This window comes from Neltuma alba, unplaced genomic scaffold (genome assembly GCF_004799145.2).
Source record: "Neltuma alba isolate B1F8T4 unplaced genomic scaffold, ASM479914v2 tig00004371_pilon, whole genome shotgun sequence".
NCBI classification, from domain to species: Eukaryota; Viridiplantae; Streptophyta; class Magnoliopsida; order Fabales; family Fabaceae; genus Neltuma; species Neltuma alba.
In genome coordinates this window covers 26,929-44,812 of record NW_021633679.1, presented here as the reverse complement: position 1 = coordinate 44,812, position 17,884 = coordinate 26,929, and the positions used below count along the sequence as shown (strand labels likewise).

Here is a 17,884-nt window from a genome sequence, read left to right as displayed (position 1 = left end):
AAAAAATGTAGTCTGTTCAGTTTGATTAAACTTCCTTTTGCTCCTTATATTTTAAGGATTTTTTATTTTAGTTATTTTTTTATATAGTGATCTTATTCAAAAAATTGTCACGCACTAAATATGAGTATTTCTCTTAGCAAAGGTTTAGACTTTGATTCACCACATTATGAGGATTCTTTCATTAGACTCAATTAGTTTATACTTTGTTCTTGTTGTTTTTAATCTATATACTTTATCTTGTTTAAAACATTAATAACTTGAACCTAAGCATCACAACATAGCGACCAAAATCAAAACATATTAAAAGTATAAGGATAAAAACAAAAACTTGTTAAAAGTATACTCATTAAAGTTAGACAAATGGTTAATTTTAATTATAAATATAAGACATCAATTCAATTTATTTTTTAAATCCATAATTTTTTTAAAGTATTCCTATTGATTGTATATAATAAGAGAGTTCCTTTTAAAAAATAGTCACAATCCACATGATTTGACTAGAATAACTAATACACTTTTATTATAAATAACTAACTTAATTAATTTTTTTTAAAGAAAAATCGGAGCATTTGTTATCTTGGGATCAAGTAATGGAAGGAAAGAAGAATGGAGGACTAAGGATACGAAACTTGAAGACCTAGAATGAAGCTTTCATCGTGAAATTGTGCTAGAAAATGGTACAAGACAAAGAGGCCCTATAGTTCAAGGTTTTAACATCTAAACATGACTGCGGGGATCGTCAAATACCTCGAGTTGAGAAGAGGACGAATTCATGCAGAACCTGGCAAGCGATTTTGAGACAATTTTGGAAAAGGTTTGGGGAAGAAGATCAGGGATAGGAAGTCTACTTTTTTCTGGTTTGATAATTGGTCTAAGATGAACATATCTCTCATTCAGCTAATACCGGGAAGAAAGGGATTTGTAGACAAAACGATAAGGCGTCTGACTATGTAAACCATAGAGGAGACTGACATAGAGACAAACTTGGCATCTTGTTTTCTTATGATATCATTGAGCGAATTACCCACACACACTCCCTTGTGAGAATAGGAGAGAGGATAAAATATTTTGGAAACCATCTACTGATGGTATGTTTATTGGGAAATCTGCATGCAACTTTTTTTTTTGCAAGTACTCGTGGATGAGCAGATAATGTCTGGAAACTTATTTGGAGATGGCAAGTGCCGGAGAAGATAAAAACTTTCATGTGGCTCCTATCACATGGAAGGTTACACAATGTAGAGTTTCGACAATGAAGAGGACTTCTTGAGCTTGCTTCTTGTCCGTTTGGCTGTAATGGCACTGAGGGCACTATGCACATGGTCCGAGATTGTTCAAACGCAGTGAACAGATGGAAATCAGTCCTCTCCCAAAAATGTGGCAGACTCTTTTCTTACTAAGCTGGATCAAATGGAACCTCACACATGAAGCAGGGAAGGATTACACTAAGAAAATCCAATGGAATAAACTCTTTGGTTATATATGTTGGGACATATGGGTTATTAGATGTGAGAATCTATTCAACCCAACATGTAGAACCTCCAATGCTAATGCAAATGATAGCCTATTCTGAGCAAGTGCCGATAAGGAATGAATGGACAGGTGCGAGTTCTAAACTAATGGAGGATACAGATCCGTGAGAAATGTGGATATGCAAGCAAATTGCATTGCTTTGGAAGCCGATGGATCTGTTTTTCAAAGTGGGCAAGTAGATGTGGAGGAGTACTAAAAACAGCACAAGGAGAATGGATATGTGGATACAAATGTAAACTCATTGCTATACCTTTTTCAATAGCTGAATTTTTTGGCATTTTGTATGGTCTTAGTCTCTGTTACTCTTGAGAATTTTAGAAAAATTGTAGTTGTGTCTGATGCCATTAACCCCATTTTGATGGGTTGTGGGGATGAGCATCCTTTCAAAGACTTGATTAAGGAGTATAGGCTCCTTGTGTATAGAAACTGGCAGGTTAGATTTTTGCATAGGTTTAGGGAGGACTTAAGCATTGCTACCTTTTTAACAAAATCCTCTCATGATGTGTGGAAATTTTTGCATCCTTAATCATCCTCCATCGAGTTGTTCTTAGGTGGATTTTGATGAAGGATTCTAACTCCTTATAAGGTTGTTAGGGTTTATCTCCTAAATGAATTTCAGCTTCTATTCAAAAACAAAAAAGAAAAGAAAAGATGCAGTGATTACATCAAAGGGGAGGCCAAAAAAAGGGAATTACATTGAAGGGTATTTGAGTAATTTTGATCTTATTCATTCCAATCCATTTGCTGTTTCCTTTCTTTTTCCAAATTTCTATTTCCTTTTTCAATTCATTACAATTTCTTTTTCCCATTTTTTCTGGGTACTGAAAAAAGTTACACCAAACCAAACACTGCTCTCCTTTTTTTATAAAAAAATAATAAATAATAAAATCTAACGCGCGGTGTCTTCCTCCTTGTCGCCCTGATGCAGTCTGATTCACGAGCTGCCAGTCTGCCTGTCAAACGCAACTCAGAAATCCTTTCAGTTTTCTTGCTACAGAGTGAGCTGAATTTTCCTTTGTCATTTACTTTACTCACTTCTTTTTCGTACCTATTGGATCAGAACCTTCTCCTTTTTCACTGAATCGCGCGTTCATTTTCAGCATGCTTGTGAAATTTTTATTTTGGGAGAATTAAATTACTCAGCCATTGCAATTTTAAAGCATTGAATGGAATACTTCTGATTTGATTCAATTCGGGACTTACACGATGCACGCCAAGTCTGATTCCGATGTCACTAGTTTCGATCCATCATCTCCGAGATCTCCCAAGCGACCTGCTTACTATGTGCAAAGTCCCTCTAGGGATTCTCACGATGGCGACAAATCTTGCTCAATGCAAGCCACTCCTGCTTACAACAGTCCCACGGAGTCCCCTTTGCACCAGTCTTACGGTCACCATTCTCGGGCCTCCTCTGCCAGTAGGATTTCGGGTAATTACAATTCTGCCTGGGGAAAGAAATCGAATCGGAAAGGGGACGACAAAGGGTGGCCTGAATGTAAAGTGATCGAAGAAGAAGGGGACTATGATGGTTATTATCGTGACAATGTTGGATCGTTGAGAAGGACTCAAGCTTCACTTGCTGTGCTAGGGTTTGTTGTGATCTTCACTGTGTTCTGTCTCATCATCTGGGGAGTTAGTAGGTCTTACAAACCTCAGTTCGGTGTCAAGGTACGGGGATTGTTGACGCTTGCTTTGCCAACTCTTATCCAATTGGGATATTATAATTTTTTGATTATGTGAATCAGAGGGGCAATTCCTTTCATTAGTATTATATGGCCACTGCTTATGTTGTTCAGGAGAATATTCTTTTGTTGATAGTTGAGGGGGCCTCATGACTCCCTTATACTCAGCGCTGGCATATAAAAAAAGGGAAATTTGATTCATGCCCTCATGTGGAGTGAGAAAGGATCACTCTATAAATTTAATTGATAATCTCCGCTTGCATGTGAGTGATAATTTCATGTGCTGAGAGTGAACATGTGAATAGTGAGAAACTTGGATAATTTTATATTTATTTTTTTATTATTATTCTGTCTGAGGTTGCAAAGATGAGGAGTGAGGGATTTTGTTTGTGTACTGGGACAATATATAAGCTTTGATAGAGTTCAAAACAAGCACAGTACTAGGAATGGCATTTGCAGACAAACTTTAAAAATGTCTACTGTAGTTCCAATTCCTATCTATCACATCTCAATGTTTGAATTCTTTTTCTCTGTTCTTGTACATAAAGAAATACTTGGTTAATCTAATGGCAATGATTCACTTCTTCCAGAGTTTGACAGTACATAGCTTCTACTTGGGAGAAGGATCAGATCCCACAGGAGTTCCAACCAAGATGCTGACAACGAACTGCTCTGTGAAAATGACCGTATATAACCCGGCAACATTTTTTGGGATTCACGTAAGCTCCAAGTCAGTGAATCTCATGTATTCTGAGATTGCAGTTGCAACTGGTGATGTAAGATTTTTAAAAGTGACCATAACTTTTTTAATTTATAAAGATTGGCTCCACAGCAAATGCAAACCGCAGAGAACTTTTGCATATTGATTGCCACCATTCTTTAATTCAATGTTCATATACATTTTGCTGCAGTTGAAGAATTCCTATCAGGGAAGAAAAACCCACAAGACTGTGCATGTCAGTCTCCAGAGAAGCAGGGTTCCTTTATATGGTGCTGGAGCAAGCTTGGCTGGTTCAATTGACAATGGAGTCCCAGTGAAGCTAGATTTCGAAGTTAAGTCACGAGGTAATGTTGTGGGGAAGTTGGTGAGGTCAAAACATCGAAAGCATGTTACTTGTTTGTTTACTATCACTCCCCACAGCAACAAACCCATAAAACCTAAAGAGAATGCTTGTACATACAACTGATGATGATGGTCTTGCTGCAACCTGGTAGTGCTAGGCAGGAAATGAGAAAAAATTTTACTAGGAAATGGTTTAGACTTGTGAAGCTTTAGTAGCATCGCTTTTCAACGGGGAATGGGATGGATAAAATCTTGAAGGTGATAATTAGTCCTTCACTCACCCATCTACTCCACCCTGGAATAAGCTGTCCTTCCTGTTATTTGAGCTGCTTTTTGCCAACCTGTTATCTAAGCTGCTATTTCTAGCGACATTGCTGCGTTGTGTAATTAATTATAGAATCAATAATGTTTCTAGACGTGTTTTTGTTCTTGTTTGCTTCATTTGTGTGTGTGTTTTGGATATGGCCAATGGATATACTCCTCCGGTCCTTATTATAAGATCCCATTTGACTTTTTATTTGGTCCTAATTATAAGACCCCAATCCATTTTGTCTCTTATATTTATGCATTTTTTTCTAAGATAATCCTTCTAATAATAATAGTTTTAGCCAATATACTTAATTAGCAATTTTAGGAATGACAACACTTATTTATTATAAATAACCAACTTAACTTACTTCCTTAATCTCCTCAAATAAGTCAATTGGGTCTTATAATTAGGACCGGAGGAGTATAAATATTATATCAGTTAATATTTTTTTGTTTGACATTCTTTTTCATCATGTTCCCAGCTCTGTCATCATACATTAGAGTGAGACCCTTGATCTGCTTCCTCTATTGTCCCACTCTAGTTAAGCCACTTGTTCTCATATATCAAAAACATATATTGAATTGATAAATAAATTTTAATTTATATTTATAAAAGTTTTTCCTCTCTATATTTAGTTATTTATCTTTTCTTTTCCTTCCTCTCTGTCGCAAGAAAATTAAATAAAGATAAAATTAAAAAATAAACATTCAATTTCCTACAAGTAACTTATATTTAGAATAAAAAAAAACTTTCCACAAGTTACTTATAACAAGACCAAAGTGACATGATAGAAGGATTCTACCGTGTTTTTTCCCGCTCGAAAGCTGATGGAGCAAAGGATGCTTGTGTTTCCATTTGAAAGTTGTTTTAAGAACCTCAGGATGAGGGACTTTAAATAAAAGGGAAAATGACAGGAATTTCAATATGATAAATAAATAATTTTGACAGATTTTAAATAGTAAAAATTATTACAAGTATAGTCAAGATCATTACAAAAGTAATTGAACAAAACTTATTTGTTTTTTTTTAAATTCAATAATTATTTTTCTGTCATTTTTTCTAAGTAGAACGCTCTTCCATGCATGGTTAAAGCATGCCCCAAAGTCAAGAGTCCAAGTTTTTTAACGCAATTACCCCAAATACATCCCTCGGTGTTTACAAAATTATTGTCAAATCTGCAACCTACTGTGTTCTGCTATCTTGAAAAACTCAGGAGTTCCGCTTTACTTTGTAGATAGAGCTGAAAAATGCTCTTGGGGGTCAACAGGTATTGAACATGATCATTCAAGAGAAGGAATGCGCAATCATTGCTAGTATAAAACGCCTGTACCTAAAAATCTTCGTCTATCAAAATATTACATGAACCAAGAAGGGCCATAAAAAAATTGGCCCCAGTACAAGTCCTATTCCTTTTACAGAATCAACATTGGCTAATTTATCTTACAATTCACAAAGAAACATCCCTTAAATTGCTGGGATGGGTGAAGAAGTTTCATTGAGAAGCTAGGCTAGTCCCCTGGTCACTTTCAACAGGACAACTTACCTCAGGAACTGTGCCGCCAATCCTATTTGGTGGCCAATACCGAAAAATTGATCTGCCTATGATGTTCTTGGCTGGCAGGGGGCCCCTGAATAAATCATATTCATGACATGACAACATCAATATAATGGGACAAAAACCAGATGATTAAAATGATGAATCTGGAAAATTATGAATCTAAAACGCCTACCACACATGCGAATCATAGCTGTTGTTACGGTTGTCTCCCATCACAAAAACGTAATTCTGTGGCACACGCTGCGAAACAAGACATTATTAATACTAAATGATACTTGCTCTGAATCTAATATCCTATCCCTTTAGTATAATCTTCTCAAGAAGGATTGAACTAAATATTCCCTCCCCTCCACCTCAACCCCATGAAACTACAAATCCCCACTTCTTTCTTTGATGCCATGCCTCAAATTCAAGTAGCCCAAAAGAACTGCAAGAAGGCGAAACCACATGGCCTAAAATGGCTTGCCTATTGTAGCCAACATTATATAGTGTAATCTAGACCCCTCATATCTAATACGGCCACGTGAGAATTAAGCCTTGCATTTATGTACTTACTGTAGGCGTCATGTCATAAGAGGGTGGTTCGAGGATGAACTTTTCGTTCCTTTCAACCCCATTAACTATAAGACGCCCTTTATGAACCTGAAACAACAAAGTTGCTCTTAGTTGAAAAGAGCAAAGAACTAAATCAAACGGAGAAAACTGAGTAACAAGAGAGATGTGAAAGCCTTAGTGACCGGGGAAGGGGGGCAGCCCTTAACCCAATCATCCAATTCACTACAATAGATAGGCATGGCTCCGTAGTCAAAGCAACTTTGGAGCCTTAGTGACTGAATTTGTAAAACAACAATACGCCAATTCTACATATGTACCCATACCAATCAGGTTCATTCACAGTTTTGAAATAAAATCAAGATTTGCAATTCCTTATGTTGTTACTTGTGACATTTTCATGTGCGTCTGTGAAAGTTATCTATAGTGCAAGACAAACAACAAAAGCACAAATAATAATGTAATTGCAGGGACCATAATATCTTTTCTTTCTTTTCCCTAGAAGAAATTAAATATTGGATTGAGACTACTGTACAGATTATGAAATATCAGTATTTAGAAGGGATTTTCCCGGATTTTGGACAAACTCTAATTTTGTTTTGTGGAATAAAAAGTGTTTCTGGAAGTGCAATACGAATTTTGAGTTTCTTCTAGTCTGTCCTGATTTGGTTTATTTGCCATTGCTATCAGGAAATGGAACAGTTCATAGTTACAACTCTGACCCACTTTAATAAGGATAAAAGGAAAAGAACATATGAAATGAGAGTATCAAAATCTTACCTCCACAATATCGCCTTCTTTTGCAACCACTCGTTTTATAAAGACATCATCATCGGTGTACCCAACTTCCTGAAGGATTGGTGGGCTTTTAAATATTACTATGTCATTTGTGCAAGGCTTTCTAAAATAGTATGAAACCTGAAACAATGAAGATGCATCTTTTAAATGACAATGTATCATAATGGGAAGGCTCGTTGGATGGTGATATCAAAGTCAAAATTCCAAAGCAATGCAATGCTTCTGGAATGCAATGCAAGCTTCTGGAGGTGAAACTATAAACACATTTAACTACAAAAGATAGACCTGGAAATTGAAATCTTCACATATGCCTAGCACTCAAAATGGCAGTCTCAGATACACACTTACAACACAGAATACTTTAACACTCAAAGAAAACGGTTCTACTTCAAGTATGTACTCAAATTTCACATTACGAAAGAAAGAACACCAACCTCCTCACCCACATGAAAATTAAAGAAAGCTTAAAAAATAAATACAGAAGAAGAAAAAGAAGAAGCGTTGAACTACCTTCTCTGCAACAATTCGATCTCCAACATCAAACGTAGGATACATTGACAAGGAAGGAATGTACCTAGGCTCGGCCACAAACGACCGAAACGCAAGCGAGATTGCCAGTGCCGCAAAGACGGTCTTTGCATCATCAGAAGTGAAATTCAACCAATCCGGCAAAGGTCCCGAAGACCCATCTTTTTTCTGCACCTCTCCATCCTCACCACCATCACCGCCGTTACCACCACTCCCTCCGCCATCATCGCCGCCACTGGAGTCCAAGACAACCTTAGTTTCTTCGCCGGAATCCTTAAAAGCATTGCAATTAATCTTCCGGCCATGGAGTCCACAGCTTTGGACTCTGTAGCAAAAACCGTTGGTTAGGGCTTTGGAACTTGGGTGGAAATTAAAGGGGCTAACGGGTTTGAAGAGGTGAATGTGGTCCGAGGTAAGGTTTTGCAGCGACGGCAATGAAGGAAGGATATTGAGGGATCGCATTTCTGCCTAGCCCTTCAAAGATTGATATGTCTCTGCAATATCTTCAGCTTCCTTCCGTCTTGATAACGTGATTGGGGTTTCAACTGTGGCCCCCTCTTGAGCTCAAACCCAAAATCCACAGAAATATGAAAATTTGTCCGTACTCCAATCAGTAAAGATTGGATTTTTTTTTTCTCCAAATAATAAGGATATCCATATAGAAGAAAGAAATAAATTAGAAAATCTGGTTCCTGTTATACAGATTGATACGCTCCTGAAGAGAGTTGTCAATGATGGTCAAGTAATTTGTTAAGTAAGAATGAGATTTGCCATAAAATTTTATTCATCGTGAAACGTCAGTTGATTGTTTTTCCCAGCAAGTAAGACTATAAAATCCGTTTGAATTAGTAATTAGAAAAGTAATCTATTGTGAAAAGGTTAAATTCAGTAATATGAATATTACTGTATTCAGATTAGATTTTATAAAAATTAGTCTGTAAAAATAATTTTTTTGAATTATGATTAAATAAGTAATTTTAGTTTATAAAATTAACAAAATAAATAAGAATTTCATTAAATATGAAAAGTAAAAAAAGTTATCAATTTACATAATATAATAATTTTAAATTATTTATAAGCTTATGTTAATATGATATTTTTTTATTATTTATTATAAGGGCATATTTGAAAATAAAAATAGATTTCTATAGGCATACTTGAAAATAAAAATATATGTTTAACTTATTTATTACTTTCAACTAATTTTAAATGATTTTTTATTATTTACAAATTAGTTATTTGAGGCTTATAATAAAAACTAGATGATATACTAAATTTCTTAACTTTTTCTCTCTTTATGTTTCAAAAGTCATAAGTAGCTAATTTTTACTTATAATTTATTGTAGCTTTTTATGCAAAAGTTAGATTACTCTATGACCAACTCGAATACCACAAAATTTTTAAATGTCTTTCTGTATGAAAAAAAGTAACTTATTGCCCTCCAAAACTAAGTCAAACAGGCTCTAAGGTTGTTTAGTTTCTTGTTTTGAAAACAACTTTTTATTTAAAAATAAAAAATTTTGTTTGATCATTTGTTTTTAGTTAATTGTTTTAAAAAAAACAAAAAAACAATAATCTGTTTTTAAAAACTAAAGAATAAAACAACTTTATTTTTTTGTGGTTTTTTATTTTTTGTTTTGTAAAATTAAAGAAGTCTTTTTCTCTTCTCACCTATCATCCGTCACTTGTTATTATCAGTGACAACTACCACCTGCCAAGTATGATTTTATATGTTTTTTTAAAATTATTATCCAAAAAAAGTTTTTTTTGTTTTTAAAAACTTATTCTAAAAAATTGTTTTGGGAATAAAAAATACAGGACCAAAAAAAAAACAACAGGCCCTGTTTCCTCTCTCACCCTTCCCCCCGGGCGGCGGGGCGCTTTGGTGAACGAGACTATTTCTCTTACGTGCGAGTAATATAAACTTCTCAAAATCAAAGGTGAATCCTGCAAACACTCACACAATTCACAGATATATATATATATATATATCTACACAGATACATATATCTCTCTCTACCTGTACAATATTTCATGATTGGCGTCACGAGTTTTAACATCTGCATCACCATATTTTTTGTCATGATATTTTTACAAGATTAGAAAAAAATTTAAAAAAATTATTCTGAGTATTGTTTATTTTTGCTGGAATCAATTCTCTTAATATGACTTCTATCCACAAAACTTGAACATCAACTTTGCCTTAAGAAGGATTGAGTTCTTAATCATAAAAAATTATGAATGAATAATGAATGAGGCCAGCAATGTGAATGAATAATATCGGGTAGGTGTGTGAGGAAAACCCAAGTTGTATTGGGCATAGGGCGTAATGAACCTATCAGGCCCAAAGAACTACATGGTCAGAAAAATGTACATCCAGGTGAACCTTTAAAGTTTAAAATTCAAAGGGATGCAACGAACAAACAATGAAAGGGACTTGTACCAAAAACAAAATTAAAGGGATTCCCAGGCCCAGAAGTATGACTGCTCAATGCTCATGCTTATTGAATGCTTGAAAACTTTAAAGAGAAGGAAAACAATGTGGGTTAGTCCGTAATAAATCAAGGTTTGAATTCTTATTAAAAGAGGTGCTTACATTTAATGTTTCACGGTACCTCAAACAAGATTACCTCTAATAAGATTATTCCTATGCTTATCAAAAAAAAAAAAGAAAGAAAAGAGACGAAGGAAAAGACAATTTTTTTGCTTTTTGGTCCTTCATTTTCTTTTTATACAAAACCCATAATAAGAGAGGGGACAAAATAGACTAGCCCCCTTATATTTCAATGCGTAGATGTCTACAATCAAGTTGGGGAATACCAAATATGAATAGATATCACCAATTACCTTGTATTCTAGTAGCATAAGAAAACTCTTACTAGTGGGAGGTCACAAGTACAATTTCGTTTGAAACTTCACGCCGTTTCTTCTGATTTAAAAAAAAATAAAATAATGAATAGATATGCCATATGATGGGCATACTGAGCCAGTCAGTTTGTGCAGGACTACGATTCTCAATGAAGAATTTATGTGCCAAGCAACAATACATATGTGCGTGTGCGCGTGTATATTATTACTCTTTATGAGCATTTAAAATTCATTTGAAGTTGAGCTACATTGGGCGTGAGACCACGCCATGGCCATGTGCATGCCAACCTACTTTACAGGTCATATACGCTTTGAAGCATTTGGTAATTTAGCGTTCGCCAACACCAACTTGAGGTCCACTACATAGTTCTTTATGCAGAATGGCATGTGCCTGTAATATGGTGGCACATTTGTCCTGCGTCAAACGTCCCTTTTCAATGATTGATCCTATGCATGTGACTCAATATCTAGCATCTCTGTCCCAATGAAAAAGGCATATCTTCCTCTTCATTTACTAGATTTTAGCATCCAAGGGGAGGACAAAGTCGCATGCAGGGATGAACCTGAGATCGAACATTCATGCACCTGGAGCATTTGCAAGATCTAAATTCTGCTACAAAGTTACTTTCAAATTCTGTCACCTTTGAGGACTGAAGATGCAACTATTTATCTGGCCAGAGGTGAAATCACTATTTTTCTTATAAACCAAAAGGGAAATAATGTTACAGTTTGGTTGAGAATGACAAGATCTAGGAAACTTACTCCATATGACAAGTTTGAAAATCAACAGGCTAACAACACCAACCCTACCCACAATTCCAACAACCAGCAAAATGACAGATAAACAGCAGCCAAAAAAACAAATGAAAGAATGGAACTGGTGTTTTTATTTGTTTTATAATTAAAACCCTTATAGATACAATTTTTAAAAAAGAAGTTAACTCACTCAGAATGTCAGTCAAAGCAACCAAAGTGAGACTGACAGGTGTAAAAAAGGAAGATATAGATTTATACAAGTTAGATGGAACAAGATGCTATGAACTTCCACTGAAACCTTGGCTGTTCTTCATCTTTCTCAGCTCCATTTCCCTTGTGGTCTGGCGACTCTGGCCTTCACTGCTTGAACCAGAAGGATACAAGCCATACTCACTCGTAGGTGGTCCGCTGTACTCGCCACTGGCACCATACTCATTGGTTCCTCCACCAAATGCCATTTTTCTGAACTTTTTCATGTCCTCCTTGTATTGAACTGTGTCATAATCTGAACTTCCATGAGAACTGTAGACAGAGCTATGGCCGGGCTTAATTCCTTCATTAAGGTCCGCTAGAGATACATCTCCTTCCAGAGCACGAACAACCTGTGATGCATACATGTTAGATACACAAGAAACATTCTTAAATGTAACAGACAGTAATATGAACAAACAAACGGAAGAAAAACTGGATCATGAAAAATAATTAGAACAAAAAAAACCAAAGAAAAACTGGGTCAAATTACCTGGCTCATCCTTGGCCTGCGCTTTGCTGAATGTCGTATGCAAGCTGCAGCACATGCCACCATACGAGCCATCTCATTGGGGTCATATTCATGTTGGAGTCTTGGATCAACCACGGAGTCAAAATTTTCATCTTCTAAAGCACGAGCGAGCACAGGCCTTGCCTGCGGTGACAAAGATGCAGTTAAAGGCTACTCTGTGGCCCTCAGAAAAAGAAAAAAAGGGGAAAACCCTTTCTTGTTGCCTAAGAGCTTATGATTCCAATTTCAAATTTAGGCCCAGAAAATGGAAGGTGTACTCAAGCTTACCCAGTCTACCAAACCATCCTCCATAAATGTATGCCCTGAATCAACTGGTCGGCGTCCAGTAATTAATTCCAGAAGCATGACTCCAAAGGAGAAAACATCTGATTTGTCAGTGAGTTTCCCACTAGAAGCATATTCTGGAGCCAGGTAACTGCAAGCAGCAATTAATGTGAGCTTGAAACAATGCCAAATAACAGGTACAAGCAAGCAGCATTTTCACCTCTTTTTCACTTTTGAGGTTCTTGGAAAGATAGAAAGTAGTCTTACCCAAATGTCCCCATCACTCGAGTGGAAACATGAGTATTAATATCAGACGTAAACTTTGCAAGTCCAAAATCTGCCACCTGCCAGTATAAAACAACATGCCACAGTAGAACACATGAGCACCAGTAATAAAATTTAGGATGCTAACAAGAAAAATGACAAGCATACCTTTGCTTCAAACTTAAAATCCAGAAGAATGTTAGCAGCTTTGATATCACGGTGGATGATCTTAGGATGACCTGTACACACAGGTATTGCAATTAACATTAAAATTGAGATGATTCAGTTTCTGCTGATGAACTTAAAGTCAGGTGCATGGCACATACAGTCCTCATGAAGATACGCCAATCCTTTTGCTGATCCTAAAGCAATTTTCAGTCTTGTGGGCCAGTCCATGGTAGGCCTCCCTTTTCCTGCAGTTCAAACACCCATCAGATGCCTCCTGCTGCTAAAGTCACTATGCCACAAAACAGAAGTGCTTGCAGCTCAATTTCAACTTAGCAAGGGTTTTTCCACAGGAAGAAATGAGGTTTACCGTGCAAGTGAAACTCCAATGTATTGTTGGGAACAAATTCATAAACAAGCAACCTCTGTGTCCCAGTAATGCAGTATCCAACCAAAGAAACAAGATGTTTGTGATGAACCCTACTAATAATCTCAACTTCAGCTTGAAATTCACGCTCCCCCTGCCCACTTCCAGCCTTAAGTTGCTTCACAGCCACTTCCTTTCCATTAGGAAGAATGCCTCTGTGCACATAGCCAAATCCACCTTGTCCAAGGAGGTTGGCATCAGAGAAGCCATCTGTTGCCCGGGCCAGCTCCTCATATGTAAATGTACTCTTTGAGAAACCCAGTCCAAAGCCTGGAGAAGGAGGTGGAAGAATGTTTTCACTGCCTGAATAGTTAGAGCCAGAGCCACCACTGCTGCTTATGAAAGCAGGCGGTGGCGGTGGAGGAGCATAAACGGGTGAGTGGGCAGGCCGTGATGCAACTGGTGGTGGTGGAGGCGATGGCTTTGGCATTACTGAGACCACGTGATCTGAAGGAGGGGGAGCATTGTGTTGCCACTGACGCTGTGGGCCACCATATGGATCAACTGGCAATAGTGAAAAAAATAGTATGAAATTAGTCAAAAACACCATCGTCATCTTAGAACAATGTCAGGCAAAAACCTAATGAAAGCAGGATAAAAACAGAAGCCATTTCATCATAATAACAATGATTTGTTATCCGATACTAAAGTCAACTAAATCAATGCGCACACGAACATACATAGATCGCTTTATATAGCTGTAAGCTGTATATGAAAAAGAACGAACTGAAACATTAATCCTGAAAATTGATAGTTTGATAATCCGAACCCATCGAAGTGTTAAAGTCGACGAATGGATTAAAGGATAAAAGATTCGATTTAGATCCTCGCACCCTGAAGATTAATTTTGTGGGTATGATCAGATCCCGCAAGAGAAAAACAGTGCAAAGGTCAGTTTTTAAAAATAGTGGAAAGCACCGAACGCAAGCGCGTGCTACAAAGAAATTGCAGCAGCTGAGGAATTCTAATTCCTGCCTAATTCTAACTGAATCAAGATGAAAATGGATTCAATTATGTACACTAAATATTATATATCATACATATTTAAAAAAAGGTCTCACCTTTGGGTCCCTGAGGCGGTACCGGCGGCGGCGCATAGTATTCCTCATCACGTCTTCTCTTCTTCTTCCTACAGCAAATGCAGAGAATACTCAACACAAGAAGAACCGCCACAGCCCCCACGGCAATGGCGACAACAACCCCAGTTGATATATTACTCGATGAGGACGATGACGAAGGTGGAGACGGCGACGACTTCGACGAAGACGGTGGCGGCGGACTTCGATTCGGAGTCGAAGGCGAATTTGAGCTCGACGGAGGAGACGGCGAATTTGAGCTCGATGGAGGAGACGGCGGGCTGTGACTCGCCGGACTCGGTGGACTGTTGGTACTGGACGGTGGAGGAGGCGACGCTGAAGATTCTGGTGGTGGTGAGGTTGATGATGGAGGGGAAGGAGAAGGAGGGCTCAGAGAAGGTGTAGCCGGAGCTGGAGGAGGAGATGAAGGAGTCGCCGGCGGCGGAGCAGAGGGCGTGGCTGGCGGAGGTGATGCTGGTGTGGACGGTGGAGGAGCTGAAGGGCTGGGTGGAGGGGAAGTATTGTTGGTCGCCGGAGCCGGCGGCGACTTGGGTGCCGGCGCAGCACCGGGAGACGGCGTCGCTGACATTGCCCAAAAAAGAATCCGAAATAAAAAAAAATGAAACTTTTAGGCCGCGATTACTGGCTGAAGCTGCGTCTATTTCACCCTATGAGAAGTTGAAACCTTGGGAGAGAGAGGGAGAGAAAAAATGGAGAGACAGTGAAGAGAGAGATGAGGGGAGGGAGCACCAGACGAAAGAGAGCGTTTCACACCTTTCAAGCATATATTTTCCCCTTTAATTTTCCGGAGACGAGTGAGTGGGACCCACGCGAGGCGAGCCGCGTTTCCTACGCAGTTACAGTGGTCGTTTTGGATTCGTTCATTCTGTTTGTCTGTTGGGTCATTGGTCCGTATCGACGGTTCCTTTTCTTCTGTTTTTATCAATAACCATTTTTCTTCTATTTTTAATTATGCCTTCTTCTTTTTTTTAATTCTCACCTACTTTAACAATTCTTTTGTTCCAACAAAACTCAATAAAAATTTTTGAACAGAAATTGTTTCTAGTTTAAAAGGAGATTTAATGACTTTAATAATTAACAAATTTTAGAAAATTATACAATTTAATTTTTACAGACATAAAATTAGATGGTGCTAAAATAAAAAATACTTACCAAAATCTACGTATGGCTCAAATTTTAAAAATACTTATAAATCGATTCTAGGACTCGCATTTATGAATTATTCAAGTCCTTCCATTGCTAACGGAGATTTGAACCCATCATTATGAATTATAAAATGCATTCTTATTGTTTGAATTAATCTTTATTAGTAGCATAATTTGCATTTTGGTGCACAGAAGATGAAGTTTAATAGTAAATGGAATTATTTCGAATTCTAGAGCTCGTTTTTACATAAAAATTACCGAAATTCATTTATGCTTATGAATTATTCAAATTCTCACATTAAGAATGGACATTTGAACCTATTATTGTGAGCTATAAGATGCATCCTCCCTTTTAAGTTCAATATTTATTAGTAACATAATTTGCATTTTGATAGATTAACATAGAAGTCAAAGTTTATAACAAATGAAATTACTATTCCGAATTCTTTATACTAGCCAGAACAATCTTTGTTGGCAATATAATTTACATTTTGATATACTAAATGGAATTGTTCCTAATTTATGAGCTCCTTGTGGCATAAAAATTATGTCTTCCATTTCTCACATAATAAATGAAATCACTTAATGGAAAGTTAAATATTTGATTTCATCCAGATCATGAACATGATGCTAATTCAAGGAAAAAACTTGGTAAAGGCAAACAGTATGATCCAGACTAGTCTTAAAAGGCCTGCAAGTATTTCTATTTTAAACAATTTTTCATTAATAAATAATGGAGGATAATTACAGAATAATTAACATTCCCAAAGCATACGATTGCCTTCTAGTGAGATTCCCTTCTTTTTATAGTGACTGCACTATTAAGGGGCCGTTTGAAAATACTTATAAATAGGTTTTTAATCATGATTAATAAAATATGAGATAAATAGTGAGAAAAATTTTATCCCAATTCATATAAAATATAATTATAAGTGTTTATTTAAGGTATTTCAAATAAGTACCAAGTGGATTAGATATTAAAAATGGTACGAAGGTATCTCATTCACCAGTAAATCTTGCAATTTCTTTTTTTTTTAAATCTAATGATTATGTTTCTTCAAATAATACTTACAAATGATTACTATTTTGATAATTAGGAGGGGATACATGAGAGCATTTTTATAAATACTCCATTGCCATTTTTTTTTTGAGATAAGTATGACCTATTTATAAGATATACATAAAAAAATCTTTAAATCTTTAAATAAATTTTTTATTTTTATTCTATTAATTATATATTATATCACGCATTTATAAATTTTTTCATACATTTGTTCTACTCATGATAATTTTTTCTCTCCAAAAATAATGGTATTTTGAAAAAGTAAAATACACATTTTATATGTTTGTTATTTTTAATTGACTTTTTATATACGTGAGCCAGTTATTTGAATCTCATATATAGGATATAGGATCAGAGAGTAATTTGACTAGGATGTTATGATCTTGTGGTGCAGAATTATTGCATTAATGAGAGCGAGGAGGTAATGAATTAATAATGGTTAGTGAAAATGGAAAATTTTAGAACTTATGAAATTGTTATTCCTCAGACGAAATTAAAGGGCTGTGTGAACAAGAAGACAAACCATAATGAAGACAACTAGAAAAGTAATCTTGTCATTACAGTTGGCTATTCAACCGTTGAACTCTGAAAGCGAAAGTCATTAATTATTATTTTGATGTTATATAATACTCGTAGTACTTTTGATTAAAAATATAATTAAGACGAGTCCGCGTAGGTTGTTTTGCTGCATGTGCCATGGTAGAAAATTGGTACAGAAGAACATGCTCAATGCCTCTCCTTTGTTTTTTTTTTAAAGCTGTAAAGGAAAAAAATGAAATATGCTAAAATTCTAAAAATTAGTAAAGATTTTTAAAATAAATTTTAAAAAATTATAGGAATGAATTTGTGTTTTTTTTCACTACCCTATCAGTCTATCTAACCATTCCTATGATACCTTATGATTATTGAGTGCATTCTTTAAAACAATAATACGATGGCAAAAGAATAATATTATTATGATATTTCTTAATATTGCAGGGATATTTTAAGTTTACCATCGCGATGAATAAATACGCCCTAATTTTATCAA

At 36.2% G+C, this 17,884-nt stretch overlaps 3 protein-coding genes across 4 annotated transcripts; 1 reads left to right on the top strand and 2 right to left on the bottom strand.

The window, feature by feature from the left end:
- Nucleotides 1-2,485: 2,485 nt before the first annotated feature.
- LOC114744471 (uncharacterized) lies at nucleotides 2,486-4,589 on the top strand. 2 transcript variants are annotated; one of them, XM_028932646.1, is made up of 4 exons: nucleotides 2,492-2,531; nucleotides 2,634-3,201; nucleotides 3,806-3,991; nucleotides 4,127-4,433. In XM_028932646.1, exons 2-4 carry the CDS (start codon nucleotides 2,740-2,742, stop codon nucleotides 4,400-4,402), a joined length of 924 nt encoding a protein of 307 aa, XP_028788479.1. In that variant the 5' UTR covers nucleotides 2,492-2,531; nucleotides 2,634-2,739; the 3' UTR covers nucleotides 4,403-4,433. The 2 variants fall into 2 exon arrangements, with proteins under 2 accessions (XP_028788480.1, XP_028788479.1); XM_028932647.1 differs by having other exon boundaries at nucleotides 2,486-3,201; nucleotides 4,127-4,589.
- Nucleotides 4,590-5,794: 1,205 nt separating this feature from the next.
- Nucleotides 5,795-8,571, bottom strand: LOC114744470 (chloroplast processing peptidase-like). Its single transcript, XM_028932645.1, has 5 exons — nucleotides 8,007-8,571; nucleotides 7,479-7,616; nucleotides 6,702-6,788; nucleotides 6,319-6,386; nucleotides 5,795-6,216 (listed from the first exon to the last, which is right to left on the bottom strand). Exons 1-5 carry the CDS (start codon nucleotides 8,484-8,486, stop codon nucleotides 6,081-6,083), a joined length of 909 nt encoding a protein of 302 aa, XP_028788478.1. The 5' UTR covers nucleotides 8,487-8,571; the 3' UTR covers nucleotides 5,795-6,080.
- Nucleotides 8,572-11,614: 3,043 nt separating this feature from the next.
- Nucleotides 11,615-15,361, bottom strand: LOC114744476 (proline-rich receptor-like protein kinase PERK1). Its single transcript, XM_028932654.1, has 8 exons — nucleotides 14,611-15,361; nucleotides 13,493-14,053; nucleotides 13,284-13,370; nucleotides 13,126-13,196; nucleotides 12,961-13,037; nucleotides 12,697-12,844; nucleotides 12,391-12,552; nucleotides 11,615-12,250 (listed from the first exon to the last, which is right to left on the bottom strand). Exons 1-8 carry the CDS (start codon nucleotides 15,212-15,214, stop codon nucleotides 11,927-11,929), a joined length of 2,034 nt encoding a protein of 677 aa, XP_028788487.1. The 5' UTR covers nucleotides 15,215-15,361; the 3' UTR covers nucleotides 11,615-11,926.
- Between the last annotated feature and the right edge of the window lie 2,523 nt (nucleotides 15,362-17,884).

What these genes read in the sequence shown, in the direction of transcription:
- LOC114744471 (XM_028932647.1), top strand. Translation starts at nt 2,740, where the DNA reads ATGCACGCCAAGTCTGATTCCGATGTCACTAGTTTCGATCCATCATCT. An exon ending in AACCTCAGTTCGGTGTCAAG is followed by an intron (nt 3,202 to 3,805) that starts GTACGGGGATTG and finishes CACTTCTTCCAG; the next exon opens with AGTTTGACAGTACATAGCTT. An exon ending in TTGCAGTTGCAACTGGTGAT is followed by an intron (nt 3,992 to 4,126) that starts GTAAGATTTTTA and finishes ATTTTGCTGCAG; the next exon opens with TTGAAGAATTCCTATCAGGG.
- LOC114744470 (XM_028932645.1), bottom strand. Translation starts at nt 8,486, where the DNA reads ATGCGATCCCTCAATATCCTTCCTTCATTGCCGTCGCTGCAAAACCTT. An exon ending in CTTATGACATGACGCCTACA is followed by an intron (nt 6,387 to 6,701) that starts GTAAGTACATAA and finishes CTTGTTTCGCAG; the next exon opens with CGTGTGCCACAGAATTACGT. An exon ending in AGCTATGATTCGCATGTGTG is followed by an intron (nt 6,217 to 6,318) that starts GTAGGCGTTTTA and finishes TGATTTATTCAG; the next exon opens with GGGCCCCCTGCCAGCCAAGA.
- LOC114744476 (XM_028932654.1), bottom strand. Translation starts at nt 15,214, where the DNA reads ATGTCAGCGACGCCGTCTCCCGGTGCTGCGCCGGCACCCAAGTCGCCG. An exon ending in GGCGTATCTTCATGAGGACT is followed by an intron (nt 13,197 to 13,283) that starts GTATGTGCCATG and finishes CTGTGTGTACAG; the next exon opens with GTCATCCTAAGATCATCCAC. An exon ending in ATTTTAAGTTTGAAGCAAAG is followed by an intron (nt 13,038 to 13,125) that starts GTATGCTTGTCA and finishes TTATACTGGCAG; the next exon opens with GTGGCAGATTTTGGACTTGC.